This window comes from Oryzias latipes, chromosome 4 (assembly GCF_053564925.1).
Source record: "Oryzias latipes strain Hd-rR chromosome 4, Olatipes_Hd-rR_3.1".
Classification (NCBI taxonomy): Eukaryota; Metazoa; Chordata; class Actinopteri; order Beloniformes; family Adrianichthyidae; genus Oryzias; species Oryzias latipes.
In genome coordinates this window covers 16,884,140-16,905,363 of record NC_136240.1, presented here as the reverse complement: position 1 = coordinate 16,905,363, position 21,224 = coordinate 16,884,140, and the positions used below count along the sequence as shown (strand labels likewise).

Here is a 21,224-nt window from a genome sequence, read left to right as displayed (position 1 = left end):
AAAAAGCTTATAGTTATGACATAGGAGCAACAATCTGTAGGCCATTGCTCCGCTCCATTCCAATGCATCCACTTGCAAACAAATAGATCCACATACGTCTTTGTTTTCATCGTCTGACCTGGCATCTGCACTGTTGGTATTGTTAGGTTGGGGGTGTGAGGGGCTGTAAGCTAGTGGGAGAGCGTGCAAACAGAGAACTCTCAGCAACAAGGAGAAAAAGAGGGAGGGGTTGCTCTGTGCCAACAGTCTTGCCTACAACCTTAAATTTCTAATGAACTCCTGCCGCTCTGCAGAAACTATGTCCTAGAAAACGACACAGTTTTTTTTTTATTTAGGCTAAAAGCGCCATCATCATAATTAAAAGACCACTGAGAACGCATTGAAGGGACTTTGAAGTTTAAAGGACACATAAAGGACACAAAAGAACTTACATGTCTGCATGCGCTGCCACAGCACTTCCCTCTCTGAAGGTGGGCATACTCTGTTAAGACGTTAAACCCGCTGGAAGGGTCCAGATACATCTGCTGCTTTGCCTGAGCACAACAAAGATATTATTATTTAATTAGTATGACACACAAGCATTCATGCTGCTGTGACCCCGATATCCATAACCATACACACTCCAATTCATAAAAACAAAGTCCCAGTCTATGTAAGTTGCCTTTAAATATTGATATTAAACATAAAGATAAACATAGACAGATTGCTTTGGGTCAAGATAAAGGGGGACTGGATGACCTCCATGTATAAAACAGATGTAAGCCAGTCTATCATGATGTTGCTAATTAATTTCCTGTGCGCCTTAATTTGCAATCTAGGAAAGGAGAATCTGTAATAGTTAATCAGCCAGCAGTCCTGCATTAACCTAAAAAACCCCACATACTTTTAAAAACACCTATTTTTTGGATCAGTCATTCAGCTTGGATGGCCTCAGAGACACCTTCTGTGGGTGAAAAACACTGTAGGCCTATTCCATTCTTTAGTAAGTTAGAAAATGTCATCTCTCAGTCTGTTTCAAACTGAGAGCTTACTAGTTGGTGAGCTTTGACAGCTCACAAAGGGAAAAAGGCCCGAGGCCTTTTAGAGACTTGGCCTGTCATTTCACATGGCATTGCAAGGCCACATAGTGAAGCTGGCATAGCAGGGCCTCTTCTGTATTGTGCTTTTCCCACCCAGGAACCACCGCTCTGCTCAGGTGGCGGCCAACTTGCCTCAACTTCATCCTCACTCAGAAGCACAATATTTACAGCAGAGAAGCCTGGAGGCACGAAGACGACACCTTTTCAGGGCTGCCATCAGCACAGAGCTCCCTGGCTCTGTTTGATGGAGGAGCAGGGAAGAGGTGGTGAATGTGACGGATGTGGCAAAAGCAATTAGCATCACCTTTTGACATGGGTTCAATTTGCCATTTTGAAATCCCTAATAACAGGTTAATAGTTTGATGTAAAGATCTTTTATTATATATAAAACAGTGCTCTTCTAAATATATGCCATAAGGTGGACAATAGTTTAACATATTTTTTTATTTTCTGCCGTAAAGAAACCATATTAACCTGAAGTCCCTTTATTTTCACTTTATACCAAGTTGTTAAAAAGCTGGTTGAGAACAGTTACTTTGTCATTGTTGTTGAGCTGCAGCTTCTCCTAAATATTTGCACTAACAAACAGCAAAAGGCCTCCTTAGCAGGCCAGTTAACAGCATCTGAATCTTTATCTTAGATCGTTTCAACAACTTTATGATGAGGTTCTTTTCAGGTGAGGTCAGATTAGAGCGACACAGCCTGCAAAAAGGAATTACTATTGCATACGAGTGAATACTTTTTCTCCAGCCATGAATATGTTAATCAAAACATGTGCGTATGTAGAGCCTCTGATCAGAACATTCATGGATGATTTGGTTGACCTTAACAACAGTGTCAACACCAGGGTGCATGTGGATCATTCTGAGCCTGGAGAGGTTAATCATGTGGTCAGGAATCCAGTTCAGACCAGAAAAATCTAGATCCTTGGTACAGACGTGAGGACAGGTATCAGACTGGTTCCACTGTGGCCTGTGAAGACCACTCCCTAAAGGATGCAGATCCAGAAGAGTGACTAAGGAAATGTTGGAGGGTTGGCTGACTTTGACAGTGAAGTCTTCCAGGGAAATCTAAAGTCTGGTCATATCAGCGTGGCTTCTTACCTTAGAAATTGTGACCGTTGCTGGTGAATGAATTTCCATGAATGAACAGGAGGGGAAGGAAATACCTGTGACGTTAGCTGAACTTGCCAAGAAGGGTGAGTAGCATTGCCCTCAAAGGCAACATGAACAAGCAAACACCAGAGCAAGCCAGGTGCTTCAGTGCAGGGAATCCAAGAATCCAAAAATATTTAAATCAAGGTTAGGATTGGCAGAAAGTGGAAAGCCCATGAGATGGTGTCATAGGCAAAACCACGGCTGTTTTTTAAGGAGTTGATGGATTTTGTGGCTAAAGACACTGAACCCCACTTTGGCTCTGGTGGAAGTGTTTGACAGCAGAGCCGTCATCAGTGTGTGAATGTGTGTGTGAAAGGGTTTGTGACTGTAAAGCGCTTTGGGCCTTCAAGGAAAGTGAACAATTCTATACAAGTATAACCTATTTAGGCCATTTACAAGTAAGCCTTTCTGGTCCTGAGACCATGGACCCTAGGAACCAGGTTTAACTTAAAGACCCACTTCAATGAAAATCTTTTTTTTTCTGTGTTTGTTTTAAACACGTTCTTGTGACATTTTTCTAATGATATCAGACATAAAATAAGAAAATTAAGCTTAAAATTTTATTTCTGAGTATTACTTTATTCAAACTGTTTTGAATCAAAAGCAGATGAAAACTTCCATTTGAAAAAGATCTTATTTATGATGTAGAAAGAACACTGGGTGGGCCATAAGATCCCTGCTCTGCTCCATTCTGATGCATCCACTTGGAGACAAACAGATCCAAGTATTTTTTTTGTTTTCCTCGTCTGAGCTGGCATCCATCTGACTTAAAACTGTACAGGTGGATAGCTCCAATAATGTTTATCATTTTTGTTGCACTGTAAATGTTAGTTTGGGAGTGTGAGGGGCTGTAAGCTAGGGGGAGAGAGTATAAACAGAGAACTCTCAGCAACAGGGAGTGAAAGGGGGGGGGGGGGGGGGGGGTTGCTCTGCCTAAATGGTCCTGCCCACAACTCAGAGGCAAATTAACTAATGCAGCTCTGCAGATACTATATCCTAGAAAACGACACAAGTTTTTGGGTTTTGACTAAAAACAGCATTATCACAGTTAAAAGACCACTGGGAACACTTTTAAAATAGATTAAAAGACGATCGGAGTGGGTCTTGGTAGATTTAATAACAGTTTCATTAGCATATCTTTAAAAATTGAGGTGTATCTGCCTGTTTGGATTAGAACAATGAAGATTAGACAAAAGCTTTTATGTTCCTGGATTAAGATCAGACTGAGAACTGATGCACAGAGAAGGCACATTCTCTACCAAGTGAGCAGGATAAAAGCCACCTATAAACGGACTACTGCGAAAACTTTAATTGGAATGCCAGAAGCATTTTATTTCTATAACTTTTCCAAGAGGGAGTTTTGCAAGTGAGATTTTAGCTCCACAATTTTTAAACACTATAGTTCCACTGTACTTGGCATTCCCTTTAAGCTTTTACACCAGATTTAATAAAGTCCCACTCAGACATCTTTTGATTTATTTTGAAAGTGTTCCCAGTTGTCTTTTAATCATGATTATGCAGTTTTTAGCCAAAAAAACTTGCATTGTTTTCTAGGACATAGTTTCTGCAGAGCAGCAGGAGTTAATCAGAAAATTTCCTTTTAAGTTGTGGGCGGAACTGTGGGGGGGCAGAATAGTCCCGGAAACATTTCCCATTACCCCTTTAATTACACTCTTTACACCTAGCTTACAGCCCCTCACAAACCCCTAACCTAACATTGCTGGTGCAACATAAATGTCGAGCAATATCAAAGCTATCCATCTGTACAGCTCTGAGCCAGATTCCAGCTCAGATGATGAACACAAAGACGTACATGGATCTGTATGTGTGCAGGTAGATGCACCAGAATGGAGCAGAGCAGGAAGCTTGTGGCTTTCAGTTTTTTGTCACACCTACAAGCTTTTTGCAGCAACGTTTTTTCATCTGCTCCTGATTCACAGCAAGTTGAACAAAGAAATACACAGAAATTTTGTTTTAAGCTTATTTTTTTTTATTTATGTCCTCATTAATGAGAAAAATACTACAAGAACATGTTAAAAACACGATTTTCATCAAAGCGGGTCTGTTTATTGCTTTTTTACTCTTTTTTTTAGGGGGGTGTTATTAAATAAGTAGGGCCTTCATGTTGTTTTATTATTTTAATAATTTAAAAAATCATTTTATAAATATTAAATAACATGTTTTACCTTAATGTAAAAATAGCAAAGAAATAATTGGTGGGGATGTTTAATCCAAGGGGACATGAAGGGGAGTTTTGGGGGTCGGTTACCTCACACGCCTCTCTGTGGAGCGCGTGGATGGCCCTCTCCTCCTCTGAAGGCTCGCGCGCTGCGGCGGCCCCCCCGTCATTGATCTGCGCCGTGCAGCTGCTTCTCTGCCGGCTCCGGTTTCCCTCTGAACACGGAATCGACATTGGAACAAGCCGCGGATCAGCAAGGACATGGAAAAAAATCCATCTGCTTGTAAAAGCTTGAGTCATGCAATATTTGTGAAACATTCTACTACGTTTGTATTGAGGAAATATTGTCAATGCAGCAGTTTGACATTGCTGACAAAGATTGTCTATCCAAAAGATGGGCTCTTTGCTTCCTTTTCAGAGTTTCGCTTCCTCCTCCGCTCCTTGTCACTTTTGTGACATGTGATCGCCTTGTAACTCTGACCCGTCAGATTACACAGCGCCTCTGCTGTTCTAAAGCTGCTACTGCAGGGATGACGACTAAAGATCAGGTCAGTTTCATCAGAAAAAAACCCCAGAATACACAGAAATCAATGTGATCATACCTGGCTGTTGAAAAAAAAAGATCTAAAATAGTTAAAAAAAAATACATTTTAGTTATTTTATTAAATATAAGAATGATCAGTAAAATCTGCAGTTTACTAAACTCAAGGCTGTAATTTCGTTCAATCCATTGCTCATTTATCAATTATTTCAGTGCTCTTTTTTCTACAAAAAACAAACATCTTCCCTGGAATTAGGAGTGTTCTTTAAAAAGCATCTGCTACAAAAAATAGCTTAAAGCTTTGCACACTGACCACATTTTCAGTGTTTTTCCAACCCTGGAAGTGCAGGTTAACCTTCATTCCCAAGAATGCCTTGACTCTCCCGCCCCAATAGAAAATGTTTTCTTCTTAACACCAATTTGAACTAACGGTGACTTGGATTAGATAACGTAAGGTTGATGAGTGGATATCTGTGAGTTCTATTCAAGGTTATCCACTGCTGTAAGCCCCCACCGATGATGTGTCTACTCCCAAACTGCTGTTAATGAAATCTGACAAGTGTCTTTTGACTAACAATGCGAGGTCAACTCAGCTTCAGACAAATAATACATCCGCTGTATAAAAATAATGATATTAAATATATTCCCTTTACTGTATGTACAATAATAAGTTAACTCTTTATATATGCAGAAGTATTTGAAGAAAAGACCTGCAAACGGCAGTGTAACTATCAAATGCATATGTGGGAACACTGTTGCTGAACATATTTTTTTATGAAAGCTTCATTACTGTAGTCATGCATGCAGCATTCCTGTTTAGCAAATTAGAACATTAAAAAAAACTCCTAAAGTTTTACCCTGCAAATATTTTTACCGATTTAAACTCGTTTAATATATATATATTTTTTTTTTTTTGCAAAAACACTTGTAATTATGCCATTGTTGTTGTATCATTTTATTTCTACAGGCCATGAAAACATTGTAAATGTATGTGTACTGTAGAAGCAGCATGCCAGAGTCTGGTGCCACTTTACCCTTAGAGAGTCTGAAGAAGCCTGGCTCTGCTCCTGAAAGACCCTCTGGGGAGTGATTGGGAGCTAACCAATGGTTTTATTACCAAAAGGGACTAATACTGCTTTAGAATAAGGTTTGGTCCAAGCTCAGAATGGCTTGAAAAAACGGTCAAATGTTTAGCTACAGTTAGAATGGGAACAGCAGCACATTTTGTCACCTTTTTAATACAAATCATACAAAAGAATTTTTTTTTTCTTTTTTGCTGAAATAAAAAATACCTGTCAAATGTTTTCATACTCTTGTTGTTTCTTTTGTGGTGCTTTAGAAACACAAAATGTTTAAAGATGCGTCCCCACTGGTTGTTTTGAAGCACTATCATGATAATTTGGGATGGCAGATCAGTCATTTTAACCAGGAGTTTTCCAATTTGACTTGAAACTTGAAACTTGACCTCACACCAAAGCTAGATACATCCCTGGGACTTTCAGAAAGTGACTTGTGAACATATGTGGTGCGCCCACTCAAATAAGGTGTAAAGGCTACTTCAGAACCAGATTAAGTGTTCACAAACAATCTGTTAGATGCACAGTGGCAAACACTTGAAGGCTCAAGCAAATTTTTGAGCTAACCCTTCACACATTTAGTTACAGGGCCCCAGTTAAGCAGAAATAACTACTGTGGTACCTAAGATGTGATGTCCATGCATGTGGACGCCAGGTCTTAAGAGGTCAAATATGAAATACCGTCTTGGTCACAAACAGTTTGATGATTTCACCATTTGTCTTTGTGTTCAACTACTGGATGGGCATTTGTTTCTGCCATTTATAATTGAACAAAAAAATCTAAAGTTTCATATTGTTCATCACTTTAGGTGCAGTTAGAACAGATTCCAAAAATTGACAGACTATTTATTCTGGCATGTTTTCACATGAAATCGGCTACTTGGTTTTCTTCTACAACTTTTATTTGTGACAAACAAAATTAAAATATGCAGAAAAATGTGCTTTATAAGAGTACTTTCCTTATGTATGCCATGCAAAGACTTACACATGAAGATTGCAGTTTAGTTTCAATTCTCTTGCTGGCCTGTGTACATAGTCGTTAGAAAGCAACCTTTGGCCTCCAAGAGCATACAGCCCACTCTTAAAGTTCAGTCATTTGCAGGAAAACCAAAATGTTTGCAACAAATATTATAATTCAGCGTACATGTAGAAACAATAATGAAAAATGACAAGGCAAGAGTGCTATGGTGGAAAATATATATATATATATATTTTCTTATTAATCAGATTCTAGAGGATGGTGGTGTTTTTGTTTTTTGTGGCAAGTGTTGGATGTGTTGCATTTTGGTGTTTGTGGTTAAGACATATTCTTCCAGTGTGACATTTACTTTAAAATTAATGTGTTGACACTTTCCTGTTCAGTTCGTAAGGCCAGTCTGAATCTCCCCTACAACCCACCTTTTCCCCTCCTGAGAAAACCCCCGAACAAATGACTGAGAGGAACATTATCAGAATCAGAAAGAGTTAATTGCCAGTATGTGCATATATATAAAAAATTTTGATTGGAGTGCTCGGCCTGACAAATGAAATTAAGTGAAAATTGTAGCAGCAAGAGTAGTTAAATAGTGGCGCAATAAAATCACAACTGTGGCAAGCACCTCAGCTTTTGTGCAAAAGCATATTAGTCATACTTTAGAGCAGGGGTCCCACAATCATTGAGAGGCCTTGAGGGTTGGTGCCGTGTGTTTTCCAACCAACCTCCCATTTTAAAGCTCCTTTTTTGGCTAAACTCACCTGATCCACGTAATCATCACCAAATAAGGCAGTTGAAACAATTGGACATTTAGGCCATGTGCCAGTCCTGCACTTAACCAACTGAGCCATCCAGCTGGTGAACAACATTGATTAAGCAAACATTTTGAATGCAAATCACCATTTGTTACTTTGTAATCAGTAATGGTCAAACGCTTGGAAGTATGAGATCAGTGAAGTCTCACTCTGATCATATTTTTAGCCCAACTCGAAACTCCTTTTCTGGGAAGTAATTTCTGCAGCAGTAGTTCATCAAAAATTTGCCTATGAGTTGTGGGCGGAAATGTTGGCATGAGTAAGCACCCCCCCCCCCCCCCATTTCCCATCATCCATTGGTTTCCAGTCTCTCCGGCTACCTTACAGCCCCTCACACCCCCAACCTAACCTCATCGCGAGCAATATTGATGCTATCCAGCTGTCCAGTTTTCAGCCAGGTACCAGCTCAGACGAGGAAAACCAAGACGTACATTGATTTAGTCATCCACAGTGGATGGAGCTGGTGGCCTGCTCATTGTAGCTTCTACATCACAGCTATGATCTTTTTTTAAATGCATTTTTTTGTCTGCTCCTGATTCACAACAATTTGAATAAAGAAATACTCTGAACTGCAATTTTAATCTTTATTTTCTTAACATATGTCCTCCATCAAAAAAATATCACAAGTTGAAAACAGCAGAAACACAATCTTCTTGAGAGTGAGTCTTTAACCTGAAAGGACAATAGTGTCTAAACTTTGAGCAATTATGGAAACAGTCACTTTTGAAAAGTAATATATACAGCATATTGATATATGAAGCAGTGCAAAAATATATAAATATATGTGAATACATTCATATTATTATATTTAAAAATAATTAAATGCTGTAGAATTGAATACCCTTAGCAAAAACCAGTACTCTTGAAGTTGATAAATAGGAACATTTCCAATTTATAGATAGTTTATAAAAAGTAAGGTTCAAGTACGCTGCTTCACTTTTAGTAACTACTTAGATGAACAAAAAGAGCACCTCAAATGACCCAGTCGACCTTTGTCATGGTATACTAAATACATATGTAGTAGTTTGATTCAGCACGTGAGTAACGCGTTTGTGTTTAGGGACGTTCTTTGTAAAGTGAATGCTAAAAACTAAGTATGAAAATTATAAAAAATATAGGTTAAATAAAGCATTTCAAACAACCTTCCATTTGGACTCCTTTCATATTGAAGACTCGCGCCACCGTAAGAAGCTGTGCCCGCGCGACGCGCTGACGTCACCAAATCTTTGACAGAACTTCCTGGAGTGGGATTTGTTGTGGGAAATAGTCACGGTGGTGCTGAATTGTGGGTTTCACAGCAGGCCACATATACGATAGAAAAGACAGCCTACACTGCGACATTCCGCCACCTTCAAACATGAGGTCATTGCAGCTCTCTGTCGGGATCAGATGAGACGTCGGAGGACGTGACAGCTGAGACAGAGGAAGGACGGGGTGCTTACATTCACGCAGCAGAGCCGCCGACAGCACGGAGCTGTCGGGATGTTGTAACCAAACCATGGACTGCAGGATAAAGTAAGCCCTTCGAGTTTCGTGTGCGCCTGTCGTCCCTCCGCCGACAGCGGTCGTGCTAACGGCTAACGTGGGGGCGAAGACACGTAGCGTTAACCCGGAGCCGCATGCCATGTGCAGGAATGTTTAGCGTAATTCGTGCCATCTCCAGCAGTGGATTTAACTGCCAGGCCAGCTGGCTCGACAGCATTATTTGGGTCAGTCTGTTGTTGTTAACTACCTGAACGTCAATTAGCGGACCGACAGCTTTAGTAATTAGTCAACGTGGAAATGAAGCAAAACACCCAGTGACCCACTAGTTAGTCAGGTTAACGCTTTTATGGTTAGATAACGCAACTTAAATATTAGTACTTGTTGAATATCTGCCTAATTTATACAGTATATTGTTATTTGCACGTGCGCAGAATCGTTTTAAACGGATCTCTTTAGGCGTTATTATCACACCACCAGCACCTGCAGTCAGTCCTCTCATCAAACACCCTTTTGATTTTCAGGGAGAATCCAGAAAGAACATTTGATCTGGTGTTGCAAGTGGCATGTCCAACATCTGAGAATGAGGGTAGGTAGTTCACACAGCTCACTATCATGAGTTCAAACCATTAAAAAAAAAAAAAAAAAATGAATAAAGTTTTACATTTTATTTTGGAAACCGGAATTTTTTATTTGATGATATCCAATGTTTCCACTTACCATATTCCATTTTTGCTAAAAGATCATTATGTCCCATAAACTGTTTCTAACGCCAGCAGTTGTTAGCAAGCAGAACAACACAAAAATCCTAGTCTTTATTTATTTATTTATTTTTTATTTATTTATTTTCTTTAGGTTAGGGATCTGCAACCTTTATGCTAAAAGAGCCATTTTGGTCCAGTTTCTTATTGACCAAAACCTAAGTTCCCTTCAAAATAAAATAGCCGGTGTCAAAAGGGATTCTCCTGCTTCAGCAGATTTTATTTGAATTAAAAATTCAAGAAAACCAAATTAAACATGACCTTTCTACAATTGTGACTTTGATGCACCATCATCCTTTTTCTCATTTTACTATCCAATATAAACATGCCTCATTGATTTTTAAACAAATGTATATGTGCATTAAGCTTCTTCTAATTATAGAAACCACTCTTACCAATATTTTTCTCAGTTATGTTAAAGTTCTAAATATAAATGACAGAACCGAATTAGCTACAAGAAACTAACAAAACAGTCATTTTTCTTCTCATAAATGGTTAGCATTTTTCTCTAAAGCCAAAGAGTCACAATAGATGGATGGAGGAGCTCTTGAGCCTCAGGTTGCAGACCCCCTGATTTAGGTGAAAAATCGCTTTTTGTCCAAAAAGTAATTTATTAAATCATATTGTTGAAAAAAAGTTTACTTTAATATATGTTATCACACAAACGTGGTTGTGTCTACTTGAATGCTAAAATGATGGCTTTAGTGTAGTCTGTTATTTTAGTCATTGTTTGAGTGTGCACTGTTACATTAACGTGAGAAAGTAGGGTGACTGTGGATAATGAGAGTAGTGATTATGGCTGTTGTCATATAATTTTAGTCTGCTTCTTGAATCACTCTGTCAAGCACAAGACTCTGAAATCTGTATGAAACATAAGTTGGCTTATGATCTTATGATATCGGTTTACAGTGCGTGTCTTAGGATAAATACACTTTTATGTGTGCTTACTTTTGCAACTATTGCCCCACTTAGTTTTTTAAAATCTTATGGTGGATTGATTTGCCACTTGCAGTGGTTAAACATTCCAGCACCGATGGCCTGTATAATAAACCTTGAAATGAATGCGGTCAGTGAAGAATAACTCTTCTCTGCTTTTTATTAATATGGGAAATAAAGTAACGGGAATTTCACATCAATATCCAGTGGCATTTGTAAGTCAATTGTAATGTAAAAACATTTTCACTGCTTATTGCACCCACTCTCCTGTTTTGGCCTTTCAGTTCAGACTTTAAAGAGGTGTTATTGGATGCTTCACTTGTGCAGCTGCTGAGCTGACTTGAGCAGACGGACTGAAAGTTGTCCTTGGGTGTAGTTCTCATATTGGATTTTCAACCGAACTCATAAACCGCCGGCCTTTGCTGTAATAACTGACTTCCTTCATGTGTGATCTGGGGTCAGACTCATATCCGGACTCCTGTTCCCTGGAGCATAGCTGCAGAGCAACGTTTGCACGCCTCGGGTCAAGTTGAAAACACAGATTCGACTGGATCATTCCAGGTGCTCTCTCTGTTCAGACATCTGATTGAATCTTCCTGTTGAGGAAGCTGCTGTCATGTGGTGTAGCCATGGAGTCTTCTTACGATTGCAGCAGGCTGTTTTTCAAAGAAACGGTTTCATTTACTCTAATGAGGAATGCATCACTTCTCCCTGAATCTTATCAGGTTCCTGTTTATCTTGGTTTTGACTTAAACCTGTACGAGTTGAAATCCAAGTTAAAGGCTAGAACTGGTATGCAACATTGTTGCTAAATAAAAAGCAGATTTTGCACACATTTATATGTATAATTTTAAATATTTAGAAAACCAAACATATCTGCTGTAGCTGTTTTCATTTTTCTTGCTATCCCTGCATAGCTTTTCTTCTGATCTAAATTAATTAATGGAATGAGTCACAACTGACAGGCTCGAGAGTTATTCACACTAGAGCTTTAGTTTTACACCCTCTAACATTAGTTTATTTTTGCCAAAAAGTGCCATTTCTCTTATTCACTCATTATCTTCCCACCACGCCAGAGGCACAAAGAAGCGATAGGGCAACTGTGATGGGCTAAAATTAAATTGTCATAGCAACGTGATGTAGTACATCTGAGCATTTGGAGAAGTGATGAAACCTTGCTTCTTGGTCTCACATCTCCCCTTTTAAAGTTTAAGAAAGTTTAATTTTAGATGAATATTGGCCACATTTCCGTTTTTAAGAGAACCCATTTGCACCAGTCTGGTTAACCCTGAAAAGCTGAAGAGCTTGCTTTGTGCACAGCTTTGCTGATGCTGCAGCACCGTTCTGCTGCTCTCACCACATTTGAGTTGAAACTGGTGCCATTGTAGTTGTAGGAGTATAATATCACTTACAAATATTCTACAGGATATAAAAACTAGCACTGAAAAAAAAAAGAAGAAGCTTAGCTGCTCAGATATGGTCAGCGTCTGTACTTCCTGTCTTGGGTTTCACGCTTTTCATAGTCAGGATGCAGATAACGCCCACGTTCTCTTACAGACCTGCAGTAGACTGTGGCTTCACAGTCACTTCAGTCTGATCAAACCCGACTACGTTCCTTGCTCTCTGGTTATTAATACTTTTATCAACTGCTTGACATTTTCCAAATTTGTAATCTAAGTTTCACATTGTGGAGTAATTTCCAAAATTAACATCTAAATACTTAACATACCGTTTAAATGATGGTGAATCAGCCTCCTTTTTAGCAGCCAAAGACAGGCCCAACAGTCAATAAATCAATGTCTCTTTCCATTACAAGCATTGGACTCTTCTTGGACCAATGGCACATTTTCATGCGCTCTAAAAAGCTTCACTGCACAATCTTAATAGCAACCTGTCTTTCAGCTGTGACAGCAGGAATAGCTTTGCAGCTTACGGTTTGTGAATTTTCCTTATGCTCCACCACTGTTGCTTTATGTCCATTTTGATGTGTCAAAATGAGGAGAAAATACCAATCGTTTAGATTTTTGTAGAGCTTTTTAAAATAATTAACTGGTCACAGAGGTCAGAACTGGAGACTCGGACGTGAGTTGCATTAAAGTACACGCCGAGACTTGATAATTGGATCTTTTTGACGCAATAAACCTTTTTTATTCTTATTTTTTAGCTCCAGGGCATTGCTGTCAAGTTTAAGAAAATAAAAGCTTACTTTTCATACTTCTGCTTTGGGTTTGCAGCCTGGTATTGTGTCCCCACAGGTTGTTTTAAGTAGGTAGGTGACAGAAAACATTCATTTTAAATATACATTATAACAATTGAGACTGCTACTAATGACTCAAATGATTCCACGTCTAATCTGATTCAGAAGGACATTTTATTTTGAAACCCTTGAAATCTTACGACCACATCTGACTGATGCCATGTAAAGTTGCTCGGTCAAGTGTTTAAAAATACATCCACTACTTTCATAAAGCTGCTTCTAGGGTTGTGCCGATGGACGATATCATCGTCCATCGTGATGGGTGACTGACATCCCGATGGAGAGACCACCATCGTGATGCCACGCCCCCGCCACGTTGCGCCTCGACACCATAAGCCGCGGTTACATGTACAAAATATCTTGATGGGATCAATGGACGGATTAGAATCCAACCGTGTACATGGGCCCAGAAAAATGTTTTCAGAATATAAAAACGTTCACTAAGGTCACACTTTCCGTCGGAATAAATCATTCGCACATGCGCAGTAGGGTTTGAAAACCGGAAGGACATAAATTCCGCCGAGCGGCTTTTTTTTCAAACTTTATTGAATGTAACAATTCAATACAAAACAATGTTAAACAGCGCCGAGCGGCTATATACATTGACATGTCAGCTCGGTAAAATACGAGATGATCTTTTAAACGTGCTTTTAATAATGTTACGGTTATTATGAAACACCTGTTCGCTCATCATTTGAATTTTAATCCGTGTGGTCAGTGCTTTTTCTGAACGAAGCCAGGATTAGCAGTATGCTAACACGGGCTAACAACATTAGCTTTGGGTGGTGCTGCTTGCTGGCTGCACGTAAACATGTAAGAATAACATCAGCCTTTATTTAGTCGGGACACGACTGGAAACACAAATCCGCGTGATTGTTTGAATGTTTTCTAAGGACTGAGCGACATTTCTGCTTTGAAGCTCAAACCGCTGTGTGTGTGCTGACGATCCGAGCTGTGCTCAGACACACACTTTTAGACCCGGTTCTGAGTTCGGTTGCTTGTACCCCTAGAGCTGCGGGACGGATCGCAGTCTTAAATCTCCCACACATACCGCTCATGTACCCCCCCCCCCCCTTCCCATCAAACACAAAGCTGTAAATCCGCACTCCCCCGGAAGTGCGGGAGCGGACTACTTCTTTTCTATTTTGTTTTACTTTTTTTGTTAAAGTCACTTCCCTCAGTTTTATACTGGATCATCGCGGATTAGTCATTAGTTGGGAAATAAAATGAAAAAAGCAAAAAAACGAATAGCAGTTATATAAGAACGAAAAATGTAAAAATACCCCCCCCCCCGACGATGTCATCGTCCATCCCGATGGTTGACAGCAAACATCGTCAACGGCCAATTTAAGGGACATCGCCCAACCCTAGCTGCTTCGCCATCCGCAAAATGAAAACTCCCAAGCTAGAAAAGTTAACAAAAAACAAACCTATTTGGAGAGGTTCTTTTTTCAGATACTAATCAAAAAGCAAACAAAAGAAGAGCCTTCATTTTTAAAATGAAAGAAAACTGCATTTAATAGACAAAAACAGGAGTCTTTACTCCAGATATGGATTTATTGCGACAATTGTTCCCACACACCATAATAATATTGCTTAATATTCAGCAACCGAATGTCTTGTGTTACAAGGACACTGCTAATAAAGTTGTTTTTACTGTGTATTCAAGTTTATTACTATAATTTGAAACTACCAGTTTAGTGATTTTTTTTTTTGTTTGTTTTATTCAGTCTCTCTAAATAATGTGAATCTTTGTACCATTGATTATCATTGATGCATACCATCAAACCTTATATCACTTGGAGACATCTTAAAAAAAAACCTGTTTGTGTCAGAAATTGTGTTAAATTGTACTTTTAGTGCCTAAAGGGCCTTTTTTTTTTTAATATATATTATATATTAAAATTATAATATATATATATATATATATATATATATATATATATATATATATATATATATATATATATATATATATATATATTGTAATTGTGAAGAGCATCACTATTCCAAAGCACAAGTGTTTCTGGGGATCAATCCAACAACAGAGAAGTAGAAGTTGCATCACAATAGTGGCAGTGTTCATATCTGGCCTTGGCCTCACACTTCTAACCATGGCTGTGTGGGTAGATGACAGACACTGGCCCTTTTTCCTCCTGCAGGTCCATGGAGACCTGGCCTCCCGGTTCAGGCTGCAGTCCGTTCTGTGTAGTTGTGTTGGCTCAGCGCTCTGTGGATGCTCAGGCTGTGAGCAGGCGTTGCTCGAGAGCGTGACTGGCATTCTAGCTGCTAGCGGCTCTGGCTACATAAAGCCATATTGATGTTCTTCCAAGATGCTGCCAAAGCTAACAGATGACGCCAGCGCTGCCAAGGCAGTAGGTTGGGACAGATGCTACCTGTCCTCGCCTGCTCCCTCCCTCCTGCCACATTGTTCCCACTAACAAAGCAATAATCTCAATAAGCATGTCACTTTCACAGCAACATTCATACTATACTTAAAACTGCAATTTAATATTGAATGTCCAAAATTCCTTTTTTGTTGACATGATTTTATGACAAATTTTGTCTTTATTTTTATTAGAAATAAAGATTGATTTAATTAGCAGGTTTTTCATTTTTGTCATAAACTTTCCATCGAGTTACCATGACAGGGATGTGAATATTTTAGTTTGCTTCCTCCTAATCCCTTTCAAGCAATTGGTTAAACTCCTTTCAACAAACTTAATATTTTATGGTTTTAGTGCGTCATCTACTGTATAATGCTACGTTTACACCAGGCTTCGAAAACGTGCGTTCAACTTCTAAGGAAAAGTCTATGTAAAATTGCATATATCATATGCGTTTTCGGGCTTTTGCGTTCAAAACTCTCACGTTCTACTATGCAAGTTATGAAGTCTGTTACTGGGCTCTATATACAAAACGCTCATCATTTCAACGCGTGTCAAAAGTTAAACCAGTTGAACTTTGACCAATCGGGGACTCAGATTTGGTAGTGATGTGTGGATATCATCCTCTTTAACTCACAGAAGTACCAACTGAATGAGAAATTAATGATTGCGGTTTGTGCCCGTTGGAATTATATGACAGTCATATAGAGCTGTGAAAGAAAAAACCTTTGAGTACACGCACTAGTATGAGGTAGTGACAGTCCAGTGTGAAAACCATATGCTAAAAGCGTGTTCAAGAATACCTGCATCACATGCTGGGTGTGTACGTAGTATAGGAGCTAATAGGTCTATTTATGGATCAGAGGAATTATAATAGAATTATCAATGTGTATGTGGATGTATGTGTTTATGTATATTTCCAACTAATTGACAACTAATTATCCTAAGTTTGATATATCCCTGTGTGTGTGTGTGTGTGTGTGTATGTATATGTATATATATATCATTTCATGCTGTTTGTCTGCTTTAATTTTATTTTTGTTTTGATTGCTCAAAATAAACAATTTCCAATTTCAAATCCAGGTAAGATTTAAGGTCTTCCTTTTGCTAAACTTTCTGGAGACTTTTTTTTGTGCCACTCTGTTCACTTCTGAACACCTTGTCTTTCTTTCACCGGTGATTCATGCAGTGTTTTGTCTTGTTCATTATATTTATCGGCTTGGAATCCAACTTACAAGTGTACCAGGAAAATCAGAAAGCCAGAGTGGCGCTAAATACGTCACTGTTTGATTCATGTGGCAAAGCTTCACTTTGTCCAATTACAAAGAGTTATTTTTGCTTCATATCTGGAACGTTTTCACCTCGACCCACAGTGTCACTTTCTGTTCACCGGTTTGTTATTAGTCTGTTCCCTTCCCAGCTGTAGCCTCCCTCAAGCAGCGACGCAGTTGTATATTTTTTTCTTTTCTTCTGGCTTTCATTCACCGCCCCCAAACACACACACAGTCCACAGAGCGAAACTTGTTTTCTAACTATTGAAAAGGTTTTCAAAAGTGATGACATTCTGCAAAGTGTCCAAATTGCTCCTTGATCCAGCATCCCCTGTTCTGAAGTCTGATTGGATAGCAGCAGAGTGTTGAGATCACAGTGGGCTTGCACTCAGACGTGGAGGCTGCTGGAGTACTAGCAGATGCCATGGCAGTAAGGATGGTGTTGATTGGTCATTAGAGAGGCACCGCTCCTCCACTCGCACTTCTGAGAAGACCCCAGGGTCTCACACTTTTTTTTTCTTCTTCTTTTGTTTTTTTAAGTCTCAGAACCCCCTGCCTTCTTCTTTTGTTTTACTTCATCGATTAAGCCAGACTGGTCTTTGTTAAGATCTTCATGTGATTAATTCCTTTATTTGTAATTTGTTTCTTTTAATCAAAGATAAAGTCTGTTATCCTACTGGTACTTGTTATGAAATATTTCTACCCAAAAAAATGTTTCAAATAACTGTTCGTAGTGAGTTTTGTATTTTAGCATACCTGGATTTTTGTAGTTAACTTGCTGTTTTATTTATTAAATTTTTTAAAATGCATTTAAAGTGGAGTTTATATTTTACTCTAGTTTATTTCAAATCATGGAAATGCTTCAGTCTTTGGAGGGGTTTTCTTGTGAGAACGTGTCCTGAGTTTATGCTGAATAACAACAACAACTTTATTTGTGACATTAAAACCACCATTTTACTGTGAAAACGCCACCTTAATGTAATTGAATGATGCAGCCTAGTTCCTTTTTTTTATATCATATAATATTATGTGGAAGCAAATTAATATTGTCTAAATAGCACCTTATTTATTCATTTTGAAACAAAAGTTATGGTAGTTTAAATATTTTTTTAACAACCAATATGCAAGCAAATGTTCACAGTTGGCGCAGGGGTCAGGTGTGTTGAACCCAATACTGTTTGGGTTTGATGAGTCATAAACATCTTTTTTACCCCCTTTTTTTTCTGTGAAGATGTTGAAAAACACTTTTTTGAGAAATACATAGTAAATTCATTCATTCATCCATCTTCTAAGCCATTTTTTCCCTTTCGGGGTCACGGGGCTGCCAGAGCCTATCCCAGCTACTCATGGGTGAAGGCAGGGGACACCCTGGACAGGTCACCAGTCTGTCACAGGTCCACAAATCACTCACCCATGCACACTCACATTCACACCTATGGACAATTTAGAGTAACCAGTTAAACTATGAAGCATGTTTTTTGGACGGTGGGAGGAAGCCGGAGTCCCCGGAGAAAACCCACGCATGCACGGGGAGAACAAGCAGACTCCACACAGAAAGGTTCCCCAATGGTGTTCTGGTTCAGGTCCCCCAGTCGGGACTTGAACTGTGAAGCAGGAGCGCCACTGCATCACCGTGCACTGTGCAAAAACATATTCAATTTAACCTTATAAATTCATTTCTTCTTATTTTTTCAGCACTTTTTATCTTCTCTTTATTTTTTCTCTTTGGCTTCGTTATCATTTCAGCTTGTAAACAGGATCCTGGTCCTGACTTTGTTGACTTACAGGAGATAATTGTGGAATTTCTATTCCTTTTTTCTTGTATATGCTGTTTAATATTTCTCTTTTTTTTCATTTTGCTTTATGAACATGAATAGTGTATAGGAATAAACACTCATGAAAAGACATTGACATTATCATTGATATCGTTGAGGGTAAATGTGACTGCCTCACTTCACAATAATGGTATTCTGAGAAGCAGCATTTTTTTTCTTTTTTTTTTTTATCTCTTCCTCATTATCTCTGTCATCTCTCCTGCCTTAATCTGATGGTGCAGTAACAAACATCTTGCAGTCCTGCTCTCCTCCTTTCTGATTGTTGCGCTTCATTACTAAAGAAAGGGGCCTTTGGTAAGAGACAGAAAAGAGGAAACCTGAGCTTTTCAGACAGCGTCATTACTAGCTGGTAAATGTACAGCAACCACGAACTTGCTTTAACATGGCTGTTCTCAGATCTTACAGAACTGAAAGTGTTATTGGGCAAAGCAAAAAGAAGTGGGGCAGAACGAGAGGTTGGAGGAGAATGGAAGCAAAAGAAAATGCTGAACGTGGAACATCTTCTTAGAAGTTGCTGGCTGAGCTTTCCCACCCACTGACACAGCACATAAACTCTGTGGGCAAGCTCTCAGTAGTGTGTAACGGCACATGCGTGCTGGAGTGTAATGTTTGCATAGGCGTGTGCATGCAGAGGCTAAGTATGAGACAGTCACACAGGCTGAGAGAGCTGCATGAGGTTCATCTGAATTCACTAATGTTGCCAGAGTTGGGGAGCATGGAAGCACTTCTAGGCACCGTCTATTTTTAGACTTCCCCTTTCCATGGTGAAGAAGTGGGGGAAAAGTAGGGACCCGATCAATAATTTAAATTGAAAGATTTTGATGAATGCAGAAGAGTTTCATCAGATTATCCCCCCTTGGAGCCTCACAGCGTGTTGTTAGTGGCTTGTTTTCTGCTCGTGCTTGTCTGTCTGCATGTGAAATACATATTTACTGCTACCATAATGATGATGGATGAATGTATTCCCTTGTGACCAGTTTAAGTTGCATCTCAAAGTTGCCTCAGCTCTTGAAAAAAAACCATATTTTTTTTTAAATGGAAAAAAAAAGAAGGCATGGAAAAAGGGCACAGTAACGTCCAAGCTGTTTTCCAGAAAGTGTTAAATTAATGTGATGCGTTTACTCACATGGATGCTGTCAGATTATGACAAGTGATGGTTAGGAATACACTGAATGCTTGGCACAGCAGATGGTACAAGCATGCACAACCAAACAGCGCTGCACTCCCACAACTCCAGAAAACCTGTTATTCTGCCCTAAAGAACAATGATTGGCTGGTTCTTATGCATGTAATACCAGTGTGGCCTAGTTTGGCCCACAAATGAAGAGGATTAGCACAACGCGTTTTAGCATAGCTTTGGTTAAGTTAATCTTTGTTAGTCTGGTAAATTGGATTTGATAAAAAAAATATGTGCTTAAAAATATGTTGACTTTTTGGATTGTCATATGTCACATGTTGAGATAAGATTTTAGTCACATGGTTACAACAGCTAGCCCAGTTTTAAGCATTTGCAGGGGCAAATACCAGAAGTATTTTTAACTGATTCTTACCTCTTATAATCAAGATTTGACTTACTTATTGGAAGTCTAATAGGAATTATTTTCCTTATATGTCCCTGTTATGGACTTTTAATTATGAAAACTATGGCATTGCTCTTCCTTTAATAAATGCTTCTGATTTGTTACATCGTGGATTAGCTACCAAGAATCGTATAAATATGTCCTACGGAAATGGGGGAAAATGGTCATGAAATGTAATCTAGCCTCATTACGCCCTTTCCTGGTGGGCTGATTGAAAACACAGATAATGATCAATTTTGACGGAAAAATAGGAGAGCACTACTTTCCTTTTTTTCTCCAATTAGGAAAATCTGTCTACTTAGAAGTATGATATGAGGAACGGGATCCTGACATCTAGACTTTTCGTGTCCTTTAGACCTTAATTTTGGGACCACAGCCAAATCCCAGTCAAACAGACCTACATGTGGAAGCCTACTGTCAGTTCTGTCATTTCAGCTTCCATTCTCACTATTTACATGTCAACAGCTTTGCCCTGAGGCTACGTCTCCTCACTCGTGGCTTCTCCCAGGTTCCCTAACACCATACAATTACTGTAAAGACATTGGCCTTTATAGGGGTGTGTGGCCCTACTGGACCTTAATTTGGTTAGTGGCCTATTTTTAAGGACAGAAAATGTAGGTCAATCTTGCTGCCTCTGTGAGTGTCTGAGACATTTACTGTGACAAATCACAGCATCTTTTCTTTTTTTTTTTTTTTTTTTTGCGGGCTTAATCACACATTTATATATTCTCGACCCACTAGTGCCTTGACATTTTTTATAATATTTTAATGTTTTTACTCTTGATAAGTATAATATTTATCATCTACTTATGTGTAATATTTGGCTTGTAGGCATGTGGATGTTATGAACTCAGTTCAATGTTTAGATAAACCTTAGTTTGTGGTTAGTTGTGAT

At 39.0% G+C, this 21,224-nt stretch overlaps 1 protein-coding gene and 1 long non-coding RNA gene across 6 annotated transcripts in view; one reads left to right on the top strand and one right to left on the bottom strand.

Moving 5' to 3' along the window:
* Window positions 1-521: 521 nt before the first annotated feature.
* Window positions 522-4,875, bottom strand: LOC144991874 (uncharacterized). Its single transcript, XR_013655535.1, has 3 exons — window positions 4,742-4,875; window positions 4,506-4,630; window positions 522-533 (listed from the first exon to the last, which is right to left on the bottom strand). It is a non-coding gene; the product is annotated as an uncharacterized LOC144991874 (long non-coding RNA).
* A 4,106-nt stretch (window positions 4,876-8,981) lies between these two features.
* The window catches only part of dennd1b (DENN/MADD domain containing 1B), a 105,806-nt gene continuing 93,563 nt past the window's right edge, over window positions 8,982-21,224 (top strand). For 3 of the 5 annotated variants that reach the window (XM_011474043.4, XM_078945883.1, XM_011474042.4), the window contains exons 1-2: window positions 8,982-9,335; window positions 9,827-9,891. In XM_011474043.4, the coding sequence (XP_011472345.1) occupies window positions 9,319-9,335; window positions 9,827-9,891 (82 nt within the window). In that variant the 5' untranslated portion in view covers window positions 8,982-9,318. Of the gene's footprint in view, window positions 9,530-9,826; window positions 9,892-21,224 lie in introns of all 5 variants that reach the window. The other 2 variants (XM_078945885.1, XM_078945884.1) reach the window with 2 other exon arrangements.